At 43.4% G+C, this 15290-nt stretch overlaps 1 protein-coding gene across 1 annotated transcript in view; it reads left to right on the top strand.

Annotated features, from left to right (window-relative positions):
- The window catches only part of LOC144113991 (lipid scramblase CLPTM1L), a 70477-nt gene that overhangs the window by 27048 nt on the left and 28139 nt on the right, over window positions 1-15290 (top strand). The window contains exons 9-12 of the mRNA XM_077647413.1: window positions 5978-6166; window positions 6929-6994; window positions 9407-9457; window positions 15054-15136. Of these exons, the coding sequence (XP_077503539.1) occupies window positions 5978-6166; window positions 6929-6994; window positions 9407-9457; window positions 15054-15136 (389 nt within the window). The remainder of the gene's footprint in view (window positions 1-5977; window positions 6167-6928; window positions 6995-9406; window positions 9458-15053; window positions 15137-15290) is intronic.

Raw genomic sequence — 15290 nt, forward strand, 5'->3', positions numbered from 1 at the left:
CTGTTCAGTGCTGTGGGAGCTACAAAGCAGAGTGAGCTGCCAGTACACCATTTAGTATGTTGCTGACAAGTTGTGGTGGGGCAGTTAAGCTGAGTGGACATTTTTTAAAAATTACATTGCAAAAAAACCTTTAGTATTATGCATAATAATGACCAACATTCTTGGACAAAAATTTTGAATACTAGAATAATGTAAGGTACTGTTATGTAAATTTTGAAGGTAATGAATGGTCCATTCTTCTGATGTGCAGCGAAATATTTCTTTTAGAGTTTTTCCGTCACTCGCATCTAGCAGTTAAAGACTGCTATAGGAAACCAGTGGGGAACATCTTTGACGATATAAAAACGTAATAACAAAACAACGTTAATATCAAAACAATGCGAACCTGCTGACAGGAGATCTGCCTGATATATTGATTCTTATAGTGGAATCTTACAACATGTGAATAAACTGCATTCATAAACTGTTTCCCGTTGAATGCTTTTGTCTAAAATTGCTGGGTATATGTGTAATAGTATCAATGAGTCGGCGCAGTGGCCCATTGGTTATAGTGCTCGGCTGCTGAACCCCAGCTGGTTGAAATTATCTTGAGCCTTCCACTACAGCATCCCTCATAGCCTGAGTCGCTTATGCACGTGGGCCCACCTTTCTGTGCATTTGTAATTTTTACAGAAGCATTTCACACACAGAAAGGTGGGCCCACGTGCATAAGCACTTCGTCAGCCAAACTCGGAGGGTAGGAACTGGATTTTTTAGATGGTCATGTGTAGATCTAGTCATTTAATCTTGCTATCATGTTCGTAAATTTTTCATGCCTTGTTCTGTGAGTAGTAATTCTCTGGCTTTTATGCATAAATGTAATCTTTTTCTGTACATATATTTTTTCTTCTTAGTTTGTTCTGGCTATGATAACGCACTGTAGTTGATAATGTACTGGCGTGTAAAGGCGGTGTTTTCCACAATAAACTCAGTTGGTAGTAGGCGCTCTTCCTGTCTCTGTGTCTTCCTGTGTTCGTTTCCTTGCGACATTCAACTTTATACTGCCAAGAGTAGCCAGCGGAAGTCTTACCTGCTGTTTGTGGTCTAACATTTTCACCAGTGGAGAGCCTGGGTTCAACCCCAGCTGCAATGGCCACGTTTGGATGGTGGTGAAATTCAAATGGCACCTGTGTGCTGTGCCATGTCAGGGAACATTAAAAAGCCTCAGGTGGTCAAAATTAATCTGGAGCCTTCCACTATGGCGTCCCTCATAGCTCGAGTCTCTTCAGGTCGTTAACCCCTACATATCACATACCTAGGGGACATGCCTAGGTGTTGGGCTTTTTAGTTTAAACTGTGAAAAAAAAACGATAAAAGTATGCCAATTTTGATTTCAAAAATTCGGTTTTAACCAATAAAAGTCGTTTCCTTGACATTCATGCCATAGCTGGCTGTCTGCCCAGTAGGAGTTACATTCCGTCAAAGGAGAAATTTAACAAAGTATGAAAACCAGGGCAGTTGTGAGGCAGTGTACCATTGGATTAAGTAACATAGTTGTGTTTTTTTGATGTACTGCTCCGCTACATACCTCTCCCAACTGCGGGACTCCACCGCGTAGCCTAAAGTCGTCTGCTAGTGTGGTCGTGACTTTGAGAGCTCCTATACCTCTCATTGGCCATGTATTACAGATGGTAGCACCAGTTTCTTTTCAGTTACATTCCTTGCAGGCAGGGGTGGAATATTGGCGTATTAATCTCTATGACAACGGACAATATGTGGGCACGGTGGGTGTTCGCATGGCATCTTCATAACATGAAGACTGGCTCAAAATCAGGCCTGCTAGGGGAGATTGGTGAATTTATTGTTGTCCACCTGCTATGCATGCCATCGCACGCAGCACTTTACTTAGGTCTTTATATTCCCTTTCTTTGCTGTTGTGGCACACTAAAATTGGTCCACTGCTGGTCAGCAGTGGTAACCATAGCACTGGGCCAGTGTATGGAGAATGGAGAGTATATTTTGCATGTTTTATACATATACTTCCTGTTACTTTCAGTCGAAAAGAGATAGTGCTTCTCAAAATACACCATATGTCTATGTTACAGCATTACGTACAATACGCATAGCGTGTGTCAACACACTATAGGTGTTAACTTCATTTCAAACGGCATAGCTGACATTTTAAGTACAGCATTCTGTACATAATTCACGCTGTACAGGATGATCGTTCTGCTCACAGTGAGTGCACACAATTTAATGCACGCACAATGCACCTTACAATAATAAATACTCGCAAAAAATTGTTTATTATTTATGTAAACAAGCCGCTGCGGTGGCTCAGTGGTTATGGCATTCAGCTGCTGACACGAAGACGTGGGTTCGATCTCGACCACAGCGGTCGAATTTCGATGGAGGTGAAATTCTAGAGGCCCATGTGCTGTGCGATGTCGGTGCACGTTAAAGAACCCCAGGTGGTCAAAATTTCCGGAGCCCTTCACTACGCCGTCCCTCTTAGCCTGAGTCGCTTTGGGACGTTAAACTCCCATAAACCAAACCAAACTACCTATCATCATCATCATCATAGGCAGTGGCTAGGTCCAAACCACTGTTCGCTCCGGCTTCTATGTGAAGCGAATTTGGCATAGCAACGCCCAGCGAGCAGTGTGCTGCCAGTATGCGGGTGGGCAGCATGTTACTAGTGTGGGTGCACTACACAGATAAGGTTATCTATTGCCATCTTCATGCACCGAATTATCAATATATCGAACTATTTCGTGATCCCCTTCAAGTTCGCTAATATCCTGGTTCGACTGTATATACGACAGCAATAGAATTCAGTTTGCATACAGCTGTGTAATCGGTTCCCAAAATGGACCGGCTCTTCTGTGGAGTAAACATAATGACTGCTTCGTCAACAGCATTGATTAAATCATAGTTCATGACCCACAGTGGCGAAATGAGCGGTGGCTCCCAAGAAAGTGTACACAGGTGGCGGTTCCAACCGTATCTGTGTGGGTCTCACTGCACTGTTTACAATTTTGAAAGTCACTAGCACCAAACCAAACATCACCGTAGCTGTTGCTGCACTGAAATCACTAACACATGAAAGAACACAATGCCAAAGTGACTGTGACCGGCGCCGCAAAGCAGGCAATATCACCCGAGAAAACGCGGCTGATAATGTTCACGAAACGAACAAAGGATGCACAGCGGTTGCAGCGGCCACACAGGTCAGAAATTCAAAAGGGATTCAGAGAGAGAGGTTATGCCTCCTTTCAGAATCTTCCTGTGTTTAGATCTTGTTCTTTATTACAGATGCTAGCACCAATTCCACACAGGGCAAGCGATCGTGTAAAAATCCTGCCTATTGCATGGTGCACTGTAACCCGTGCAAAGTGGGCGTTACGGCAGGTGTGACAACGTTCAGAGGGCCCCTGTCACTAGGTCATAAAAATAACCTGGCCGCGTAGTTTTGGTTTCTGAGTTTCGGCACTCGCCCGTGTCAGTGGCAACTGTCGGCCCGCGCATTCGCCAGTAGTCCAATCTCAGTACCGTGCCGCTTTCAGACGCTGACTGACGCGTCGCTGGTCTTTTTTTTTTTCTTTTTTAGAAGCAGTCTTGCCATTCCGACGTCAACGTGTGTTCCCATCTCGCATATTTGCGATGTCTTCCAGCACGCCGAAACTCGGTGCTTGTCACGGGATTACACGCGTTTGCACGATAAACCAACCTTCGAATAAGCTAGGCATTTCTGTCGGTTCTTTGAACTCCGAATTCCTGAGGTTTTTCTAGTCATAATGTTATTTTTGTTTCCAGTCTTGTCATGTTATGGATTTCATTTTGCCTGACCACATTACAGGTTGGATACTGTTGTGCTGTTTAATTAAGTGGTATACATTTCTGCGCACATCATGTTTTTTTTTTATACGGTGCTCAGGCAGTCTAGTTTTGTTTATTTCACTTGCAAAGGCCATACATTATTTTGAAAAAAGTATGAGCAACAATGTTTGCTTGTTTTGTGTTTTCTGAATTTAGTTTTTGTGCTGACCAGATATTCGATTCGATATTCGAAGCCATTTTTTCTTCATATTCATATTAGATTCGTATTTGAAAATTTCAATATTGCACACCCCTAGTTCCTAGCAGGCGGAGGTGAAATAACAGCATCAATGGAGGTTCTCCAATTAGCTGGGACAGAAGTGGCTCCCATTTTCTTCCCCTGGCTTCGCACTCCTCACTGTCATCACCCATTTAGGGCGGTTACTTGGTTAAGGAAGTTTCTCCACTGCGTGCAAGGACACTCGATGCAATTCGTAAGTTTCACGAAAAAATCATGTTCTTGTTACCGTGACAATAAAGCAGCAGTTCCATCACCGTCATCAACATGCAGCCCTGGAAATCCACCTTTTAGGAATTGCCTTCCATTTGCATTCTTGTCTACATTTTTTTTTATTGGCAATAGTATTTCCTTCTGCAAGCACAGTCATAATTGTTTTACCAGTAATTAACAACCATTTGTGTTTGTATCACTGGTAGATACAATGCTCAGGCTGCTGGAAAATCCATGACAAAATCTATGTGAATTTTGACTGCACAGCAATGGGACATTATATCACTGAAAAAAACAACAAGTAATACATCCTTGGGAAGTAATATTCACTCAAAAATGAAAACTGCACTGTGAAAAAAAAAACTCGGAAAAAGTCCACCGAATTTTCATAAAATGAGAACCAAAAAGTCCAACACCTACACATACCATACCATTTTTAGCAATGGCCATGCCCTTGGTGGTTGTACAGGCGTGGCCAGAATAATAGAACACGCGACAGGCGACGCACCAGGGAGAAACTGCATCTAAGCGCCACCTATCAACGACAGAAAGAAACACTTAGCTTTCCACACACAGCGAGAGTGCCCGCCACCGAGCCACACTCTTTGCTTCAACCCTGGCGTTATCTTTGCTCGAAAGATGCCGAGCTGTTCCGAGCGATTCGGCCAGGTGATGCCTTCCTCCAAGCGGGCTGAGTTTATCGTCGATGTCGCGCGCCCAGCGCCAAGCTGTGTTGCGCTACGAAGCGCACAACCTTTCCTTTGCTGCAAGCATGCAGACTATACGTTAAGCAGTGACGCCGATAGGCCTGCAGCAAAAAAGTGGTTCCGTGCCTCGGCGCACCTCTGCGTGTGCTGACACGCACAGTTCCCGACGCTCATGCTAGGTAGCGCGCATAAGCAGTTCTCCGCAGATCTGCGACCGTTCCAGTGCTCAGTATTATTCTGGCCACGCCTGTACATGATGGCAGCTCCTGCCAGTATGTCATAAGGTACTGATTATCAGCATAATGGCTACAGGTCAGCTAAAGAATGACACTGGTCGTATCAACGTTAGACATTCAGTCCATTTTTACAAGCAGTACATCTTCCTGTTTCACTTACTACTTCCTTGGCCATTTGATGCCACCATGGTGCACATCAGTGCTTGAAGTGGCTCATAGCCAGACTGACATGAAGTGCTTTTATAATGTAGAGATATTAGTAACAGTCTAAGAAGCGCAGTGTCATCCATTGCTCAACAGTCAACTTGAGATATAAGATTGTAAACTGATGCTCTAGTATATAGCAGCATTTTGTCACATTAGATCAGTTATGCATTCCTCATGCACAATTAACCTGAAACATTTTAGGTGGCATCACTCCACTGAGTTGGGAGGACAGCATCAGTTTTAACTAACATATGTGATTGAAGTGAACTAGATTTTGCGCTATCATTGATGTTTAGGCAGCAGTGTTGTCTAATTCTTCTGTAGCCTTAAACTTAGTATCGAATGTAGTGCAGTATTGCTCACAGTCTTTTGACTGTTGCCTTTGACTCCAAGTGTCTTGACTTCTGTATAATGAAGGCTTTCAGCTTGTTGGATTGGTGGTCCTTTTTCCCATTACTACCACACTTAATGGTGTTACCCTCTTATAACCATGCATCCTGACAATTTGTTGCTTGCAGTTGCTGTTTGACTTCTTGGCATTCAAAAATGATGTCAACTTTTGGCGTGGTCGCAAAACATTTGAAGGCCTCTCTGTAAAGGCTGTACTGTGGCGAGGTTTTAGCCAAGTTATCATTTTCTTCTACCTTCTCGATGAAGACACGAGCCGCATTGTGCTTGCCACAAGCGCCGTTGGAGCAATTATTGAAGTATGTATTGCATGCATTTCCCAACTCTGACTACTGTTTAATTGACTGCAGTTGTCACTAGAAAGCTTAAGTGGGGAGGAGCCTTCATTGAAAGCTCTGGAGCAAAACATGTTGATAAAGGCGTGAAACAAAATCAAGGGTTTGACAAAAAGGGCATCCAGTCAAGAATAATCTTGGTGGAACAGTGTCAAGCGTCAACTGCTTGTTTGAATATAGTCTGGAACATGATGAGGTGTGTGCCACTAAAGAATGCTATCATTGAAGACAGCTGTTTTAGCTTGTGGATACTTCTGGCTTATTTGAAACAGCTTTACAGTTGTATATCTGAGCTTAACTTTCAGCCATAGCAGCGTAACCCATTTTTGAAACGTTAAACTCTGTCTGCCATACATGCTATATTCATGATTATAACATCTTGACTTTTGGTGTCATTGAACTGTTTTTGGTAAATATTTCCTGCTTGCAGTTCAGACAATAGGACAGGCAAGCAGCACCTACAGTTAGTGCTTGATTTTCATCTTGCATTGTTTTTTCTTGTAACTCAGTATCTCTGCTGTTCAAGGTGATTTTATGGAGATCTCTAGCGTGTTGTTTGAAGGGGCTTTGTTCAGACCCAGCAAAAAACAATATTGTTTGCTCTTAATACTATATCATGACAATTTGTTGCATTTCCACTATGTAAAATAAGCCATGTACGCAGTTCTTGCATACATATGCAGCTGCTGTGCAATCTCCTACTTCAGCTGTCATTTGTTGTTACAGGTCTGGAAGGTGACCAAGGCTTTCAAGATCTCTGTGCATTGGTCCAGCTGGAGACCTTGGATTGAGGTTCGTTTCCATTGGCATTGTTTTTGCTTGCTGCAGAAAAACATCTGTGCAGCTGTGTAAGTAAAATAGTTTTAAAATTTTAGGAATGTGATATGTAGCTTGTTGTCATTTGTTGCATTGCTTCACATAGAGAAGGGTTTATAGCACTGATAATAACACCGCTGGCAAGAATGTAAAGTATAGGGTATCTGCCCTGTTTCACTTTGTAGCCCTTTACCGCCTACTGACAGTTAGTATGCAGTGTGTGCGCATTTTTCAAATCTGCCATTTAGGCCCAGTACTCATTATTTTTATCTTGAGTAGTGTGCTAGGAACATAGGAAAAGCATGTGTATTTACCATCTCTGTTGCAAATACAGTGGTAGCTGTATGAGAGGCATTGTCCTATATAAACAGCATGGTATGTTGTAACTGAAGACTTCCATGTTCTCCTGCTGGCCAAAGAGAGTGCCGCCCAGGTGGCCTTGAACCATTAGCTGTGCTGGAGATGCTGCACCAATTGCGCCAACCTGCGCCATTTTATAAAACTTGCTACATGGTGCTACAAACAGGTGTTTTTGATGAAATTGCACCAATGCTGCACTAAAGTACTGTTCTAGCAACCAAAGCCATGGTGAATGCAGGATGGCAGAGGCTACCACTTAATGTACTGGCCTGGCTCTGATTTCTTTTCTCGACATGTGACGAGAAAGATAACTGATCGTATCTGCCCTGTTTCACTTTGTAGCCTTTTACCGCCTACTGACAGTTAGTATGCAGTGTGTGCGCATTTTTCAAATCTGCCTAGGCGGTGCTGTCATTGTTGTCCAAACTGAATGTGGTAAATGCACATGCAAAAATACAGGGCTCTTAAGCTAACCAGTGCTAAATATTGGCTCTGCTAGAATTATCTGGCTTTCGCACACTGTCACACATTCCATTGGGCCACCATATTACTGTTAGCTCTCGGATGAGTTCGGCTCAAGTTCATAGCCCTACCTCACGCTTGCTGTAACAACACCATCAATATACGAGCTTCCAGTAGGTACAGTAGAACTTTGTTACTCTCAGGGGAGAGAGCTCGTTCATTCAGAGTTCAAACTAAGTTGGACAAGTTCCTATGATCGGGTGTCATTTTGCCCGGATTGGCATGCAGTGTCCACATTTTGCATGCGTGTTCACGACCTTGTATTTTTTTCAGACGTGTGCCATCAAATGAGCTTGAATTATAGTTACAGTGCAAGGAAACCATTCGAACCGAGTCCCCTAGTCACAAACACTTGAAGAGGAAGCAGTGAAGCGGGCGAAGTGCACACGGCAACAATGAGACCAAGGGCAGAGAAAATTAGCCGTGGTCCTATAGGCAAGGACAGTTCATGTGCAACAAGGCACTTCGTAGGAAGAGGCACCACCATGATAGACAGCAATAACCTTTATCCTTGCTATGCTTTTTCACGGTGCTCTCTGCTGCAGCATCATAATTCTAATGAAGCTAATTACCGGCACTCATCCAGAAACAATCTGTGACTGGTGGCCTGTTCATTCATTGCAATTTTCTGTAACTGAGTTTTCTTAATTGGAGCACATTTGAGGGTGCTAGCCGTGAAAGCGCGTAGTCACACTACAAATTTAAAATCTTAGGGGCTTTATTTTAAGGATAAAGAAAAAAAACTACTAAAGTTACTCTGAAGAAAACAACTAAAATGGGCATTTCTCAGTGTGCTGTACTTTTGTCCAGAACATTACTCGCCTAATTTAGGAAGCAAACATTACTTTTTATCACTTTTAAACAACTTTAAAGAAGGCACATTTAGAAAATATGCATACCTGGGCAAGGTGAATGTGTGCAAACATGCATCATTGAAGTCTTCGTGCAGCGCGTTGTGGTTTTTGAAACCTTGGCAGAAGTTAGATAAAGCACACTGCATATTTGCAGTTTTGCATTATTTATTAGTATTGGGCTCCTGCTACAGAACACAAGGAAGCTGCTCCAAATGGAATTTTTGTTTGCCCAAAGCCTGCTGCAAAATGTTCTTGGCCACTCCCATCACTGCATAAGGGACATGTAGGCCTTGAAGTGGTCACTTTCAAGAATTGAGAATGTGCTTTTGCCTGTGGTTGTGGCACCATGTGATGCAGTCATGTGATCCAGTCAGCCTGAAGTGGAGCGCTCTATGGGGGGATTGCAGCTATCGTCACTTCTGCACCCTGGAAAAGGGTGAAATGAAAAGTACAGGAGTTTTTGCCATGCCCATTCAACTGTGTGTCATGCTACATACATACATACTGGAGGCAGCTCCAAAGCTCCAAAATTTTTTGAAGGGCAAGGAATAAGAAAAGAACAAATTTGTTAAAATCTTGAGTATAAATGGTTATTATAGCATAATTTTGAGAGTTGCATAGCAATAGCTTTTTTTTATTTATTTTCTTGCAGTTTGGCTCTATAAGCGCTGAAGAAACAAAGACCCAGGAGCTGGACTCTGAGGTATGTTCACATTTAAGACATGCATATGGTATATTTAGTTTGCATATTTCAGTAAAGCTTGTAATTTTGCAACATTCAAGCAAAGAAGGGGGCAGTGTGTAATATCTAAGATGGGAAAAGAGCACTAAGAGTGGAACAAGCAAGGGAAACTGACATGGTCACAGACTAACTACTTTGGAAGCACTTGTTTCTTATCACTCACTGTCCTTCTCATTTGTTGTGCTCTTATTCCTTCCAAGTGCAAATTAACTCGCCTGCTTGAAAGAACGTGCTGTATACTTTTTCAAATGCTGCATGTTATCAAATGCTCAGCATTTGTCAAATGTATTTGTTAAATGTCAAATGCTGTCAGTGCTTGTGTTTGTCTTTCTTCTGTTATCCATGCATTTTTTGGCACTTCATATTTCCTCTTCTGCATTATTATCACCACCATCATCTGTGTTAAACACATGCAACGCTGTCACATGACAGCTGTGCTGAAACTTTGTGTATAAAATTAAGCAGCAGTGTCCTGGCCAAGGTGCTTATATCCTGGTGTGGTCATATGTGTCTTTTAGAGTGATAGCTCTACTCGATGCACCAACCCCGCACAACACCACATTACCTGTCCAATGTCTGAAATTGATATTCAGTCTAGACAAGGTCAAAATGTGCCTAGATAGAAAAAAGAGGCAGAGAAAGAAATCCATCCACGACTGGCGACAGCCAGATCAGCTTCACAAGGCGCTGCGCAAGATCACGGCTATTGCCACAGCTGAACACCTCGTGTTAAACTGCACCACGCTCTCATGCTGTGCATTGCAGAACGTAGTTTTCATCAACTTCCATCTGCTTGGTCCAATGGCACTATCTGCTCATTGCCGTCTTCTAAGTAGCACAAATCGGTGCTTTCACACAGCTTCCCAGCCAAACCCACCCCTGAAATTGGACCTTGCCCGATTTGAGCCAAAATCGATGTTCAACCATAATGAGCATGCCCGACACGATGGTGACCTCCAAATTTGGCCTGAGTCATTTGCGAAATTTCACCCGGGCCATTGCCAAAATGTTATCGCTTAACCTTTCGGTATAACTGTGGTTAAACACTGCATAACTTTTTTAAAAAAAAAGAACAGCTGTTCTGATTCCTTCATTCATGCAAGCTAGACAGCCTAAGCACAATTCCTCCTGTAATCATTGTCACTGTACAACTTAATGCCCACTTTGGTCATGGGTGCTTTGGGCTGGAAACTTCAACTGATGGTACAATCTTTGTCAAAAGTGGCCCAGGGGTGCAGAGCGGCTGCGGGGCCGAGTGGCGGCGCTCCAGTCACTCAAGCCCGCTTGCTCCGAGGGTATAGAGGGTGAGGGAGGTAGTCTGTCTTTTTCTCATGTGGCTGAGAGAGAGGGAGCCCCACTGGCTTCATGGAAGTAATTGTGGCATTTGCATTGTCACTTCCTTCGCAACAACTCTCCATGAGGGCGCTTGCATCTAGCCAAAGCACAGCATCGCTCTCTGGGTGTTCCGAAACCGGCTCATGCTGTGCAAATAGCGAAGCTGCTGCGGCCACTCGAACATTAGTTGTCAGAACAGTTTAGCGTTACAGCCGCCAAGCCGTAAAGAGACTAATGTGGTCCCCGCATGTTCAGCACATAAGAAAACGGCCTCGAGCTGACTTCGTGTTTAGCAGTGTAGGACACTCGTGGTTTTTTTTACGCTCCTTACCTGCACTTTGTGTTTGTTCCCAGCCATAAGCTGCATGAATTTACCATTTGCTTTTTGCTTACCGCCACAGAGACACTCATGCAATGTCACTGCGACCTTACGCCTTGTCGTCCATTAAATTGAAGCTGCCCGGCGTGAAGGCTGCCCACGTTCCCTTTCCACTTGTGCCATCACCACTAGCATGACTGAAAAAACACAAGAAGCAATAGCAAAATCACAAATTGTAAAAGTGTACTAGGGCTGCATTGTATAGATGTATTAATGAGAAGCATGTAATTGTTTAGCGATATTTTTATTATTTTCAGGGGCAATGAGTGGAGAGTGCTTCAAAAGCGGACTTGTGTCGGCAAAGAATAGAGCAAAACAGTGCCTTCAATAGCAACACATTATATCGACGCACCTCAGGAACAAAATAACGATACCTTTTCTTCGCACAGCATTATATAGGTGACTAATAAATTTATAGGTAATGCTCTTATAAGGCTGCAAAGTGTCGTGAACATGCTTGAAGCTGTCAAGCGCAGTCAAGATCATTCGATGCAATCTGGTTCACCTTGCATGGCAGCCAGAAGTGTGGAGCCTGCCTGCTAGCGACGAAAAAACATAATGATTCCCAATAGATGCGGCTAGAAGTGCTGCACTTTCTATATGGGGGAAAGACACGAAGGCAATCCACTGCACTGCTTTAAAAGTGATAGCAGTCAATGATGTTTAGCACGTTGAATGGACTGAAAGCCTAATGGGTGCCTAAACGTTGTATCAAAGCGCATGGAAAATTGGAAGCTCCATTCACATTCACTTGGTTTAAGCAGTCACAATCGGCTACCTCCAGATTACGTAACGTAACAGTGCATGCCTCCTTTCATGATGCATGTGCACGTTTTTTTCTTGCATTCCTGCTATGGAAAACGCCAGTATTTGCTATTCTTTGGACAAGCTCACAGGGCTTGTTGACCTGGTCTGTGGGATGAATTTGACAATGTTATGTCGTGTGGTGCCATCTCAGAGATGAGAAAATGCTTGAAACAACCCTGGTATGTACAGAACAGTGAAACGCAGTGCTACTTTAAACTTCAGAAATGAAACCACAACCGGGAGGAAGCGAGCGTGTCTTCTCGACATCATCATCATCATCAGCCTTACTACACCCACTGCAGGGCAAAGGCCTCTCCCATGTCTCTCCAATTAACCCTATCCTTTGCCAGCTGCATCCACCCTTTTCCTTCAAACTTCTTAATCTCATCCGCCCACCTAACCTTCTGCCGCCCCCTGCTACGCTTACTTTCTCTTGGAACCCACTTCGTTACCCTTAAGGACCAGCGGTTATCTTGCCTTGGCATTACATGCCCTGCCCAAGCTCATTTCTTTCTCTTGATTTCGACTAGGATGTCATTAACCCGTGTTTGTTCCCTCGCCCACTCTGCCCGCTTCCGATCTCTTAACGTTACACCTCTCATTTTTCTTTCCATGGCTCGCTGCGTTGTCCTTAACTTAAGCTGAACTCTTTTCGTTAGCCTCCACATTTCTGCCCCGTAAGTGAGTACTGGTAAGATTATCCTGTTGTACACTTTCCTCTTGAGGGAAATTGGTAAACTGCCACTCATGATCTGCGAGAATTTGCCATATGCGCTCCACCCCATTCTTATCCTTCTAGTTATCTCCCTCTCATGATCCGGATCAGCTGTCACTACCTGCCCTAAATAGACGTATTCCGTCACAATTTCTAGGCTCTCGCTGCCAATTGTGAACTGTTGTTCCCTTGCTGGGCTGTTGAACATTCTCGACATATCAGGGGTTTTATTATAATTTAAGAAGTACGAAGTAAGGAGAAGTAGCTTCAGGTCGAATATTAGGAAGGGATGAAAGACATTTCATGAAGAACACCACTGTTTTTGCGGTTGCCCACATGACAATTACCATAACATCGCCTAAAAGAGTAGGCATATCTCAAAATGTGCCTGCATATTGAGACTTTGCAAAGTCTCTCGGTACCTGCAGCGCACTTGTTGAGCAGGTAGCAACTGCATAAACAGCTGATCGACGCTCTAGCTTTCATGAGACCCTGCTATCAACAAGAGTGCAAGGCCTAGATCGATATTGCTCCTCACCCAGCACTATATGTCAGTACCATTGAACACTGATAGCACTGCTCCTGCTCCTGCCACGGTTGCGGTACTCTCCAAACTTTTGACAAAGGCTATACAGTGCACAGGATGCAATGAAATTTAGTAAATGTGTCTGTGGTGCTAAGAAAATAGCAGATGGTAAGTTCACGGATCTTATGGCTGGAAGCAAACACAAAGCGCAGTTAAGAGGCGCAAAAAATTCTGGGCATCCCAAACAGCAGGACAGGAAGCCGACTTGAGGCCATTTTTTTATGCGCTCAACACGCGAGGACCACATTAGCTTCTTTATGGCTTGGCAGCTGTTATGCAAAACAGTTCTGAAGACTCATGATTGAGTGGTCGTGGCATCTTGGCTGTTTGCATAACGCATGCTGGTTTTAGAGCGCCTGGAGAGTGACACTGTGCAAGTGCCCTCATGCAGAGTTGTTGTTAAGGAAGCAACAATGCAAATGCCGCACTTTCACGAAGCCAGAGCAAGTCCCTCTCTCTCAGCCGCCCTAGAGAAAGAGACTATCCTCCTCACTCTCTATACCCTTGGAGCAAGTGCATTCAGGTGACGTTAGTGGTGCCACTCAGCCACACAGCCGCTTTGCACCCCTATGCGGTGGGCTCCTAATTTTTGGCAAAGACAGTACATAACAGCTTTGAAATTCTAATAAAGGATGCATCTTAGTAAACGGAAGAAAGAAAAATAGGAGTGTGCCTGTCTAGCTGTTGGCGTAGATGTAGCATGGTGTGGCCCATGTCAAATGATCCAGCATTCTTTGGACCATCAGGTATTTTGTTGGAAAAAAATCTCACAGGTTCCCTACACTTAAAGATTACACTTACTGGCATACTTTTTTTCTGAAAAATATTTTCATGTCTTGAAGGCACTTTTATTTTTCGATATAAGCAGTAGAGGATGAAGTGAGCAACATTTTTCTTATTAGTATCTCAAATAGCTGAATGCTTTCAATTGTGATTATAGAAGGCCGGAGGGTGGCAGAGGTTGTCGGAAAGCATTATATCTCAAAATAGCTGATAACATGAAAAATATAGCACTCATAAAAGTGCTAAAAAAAATCAGATTTTGAAATTTTTTGTTGAAAATGGCAAAATTTTTACATAGATTTATATGCATAAAACAAACATTTAAAACATATTTTTGGTCAAAAATACTGAGCATGGTAAGGAGAAAAAAAATCCACACAATGTAACCTCCACGCTTGAATGACGCGAACTCCGCTGCGCTGGCTTCCTTCACACCTCGGTTTTCTCACTTTATCGAAAAGGTCAGTTTTGAGCAGCAAAATGTTCGCTTGGTGGTCTAAGCAAAAATACACAAAAAATGTCTTTACAACCCTTAGGCTCTGCCCAATGAATAAGGAAAGTTTTGGAAGGGTGTTATTTTTTCTTCTTGAAATTCGGCAACACTGCCATGCACAGAGCATGTCGCAAGCTGACGGCTCTGTGGAGACTGCAGACGGCAGTGAACTTCAAGCAAACTTAAGATGTAAATCTGAAAAGTGTAGGCTGTCATGCTGTGGAAGTTCAGAGGTAAACAAACCCTTGCCGCTATGTAGCAAAGCTACTAGGTTGTGATACAGTTTCACCATAAAGCCTGTTTTCCTGTGTATCTTTTTACAATTTTTTCAATTTTACCTTTATAAGACATGAACCAGCTAGCCCAGCAGCCTATTTTACTGCACTTTTTTTTTTCTTGTAGCAACTGCACCTTTGGGGAAAAGAGCAATCTGAGATGCATGTCTTTGACTTTCTGCAGGCCATGCGGTACCTGTCCTACTTACTGTACCCCCTGTGTGCGTGGGGTGCTGTATACTCCCTTGTTTACCAGTCTTACAAAAGGTAAGTTGAAAGGAGAACTGCACTGCACTTTCAGAGAACTACAAGTCCCTGTGGAAAGCATGCTGTTTACATGCTGTTCACTTGCTGCAGGCTCTTTGTTCCTGAAACCTACAGGGTTCAAACTCACTTGTGCTGCAAGCCATCTGAAAAAATC

Source organism: Amblyomma americanum, chromosome 1, assembly GCF_052857255.1.
Source record: "Amblyomma americanum isolate KBUSLIRL-KWMA chromosome 1, ASM5285725v1, whole genome shotgun sequence".
Classification (NCBI taxonomy): Eukaryota; Metazoa; Arthropoda; class Arachnida; order Ixodida; family Ixodidae; genus Amblyomma; species Amblyomma americanum.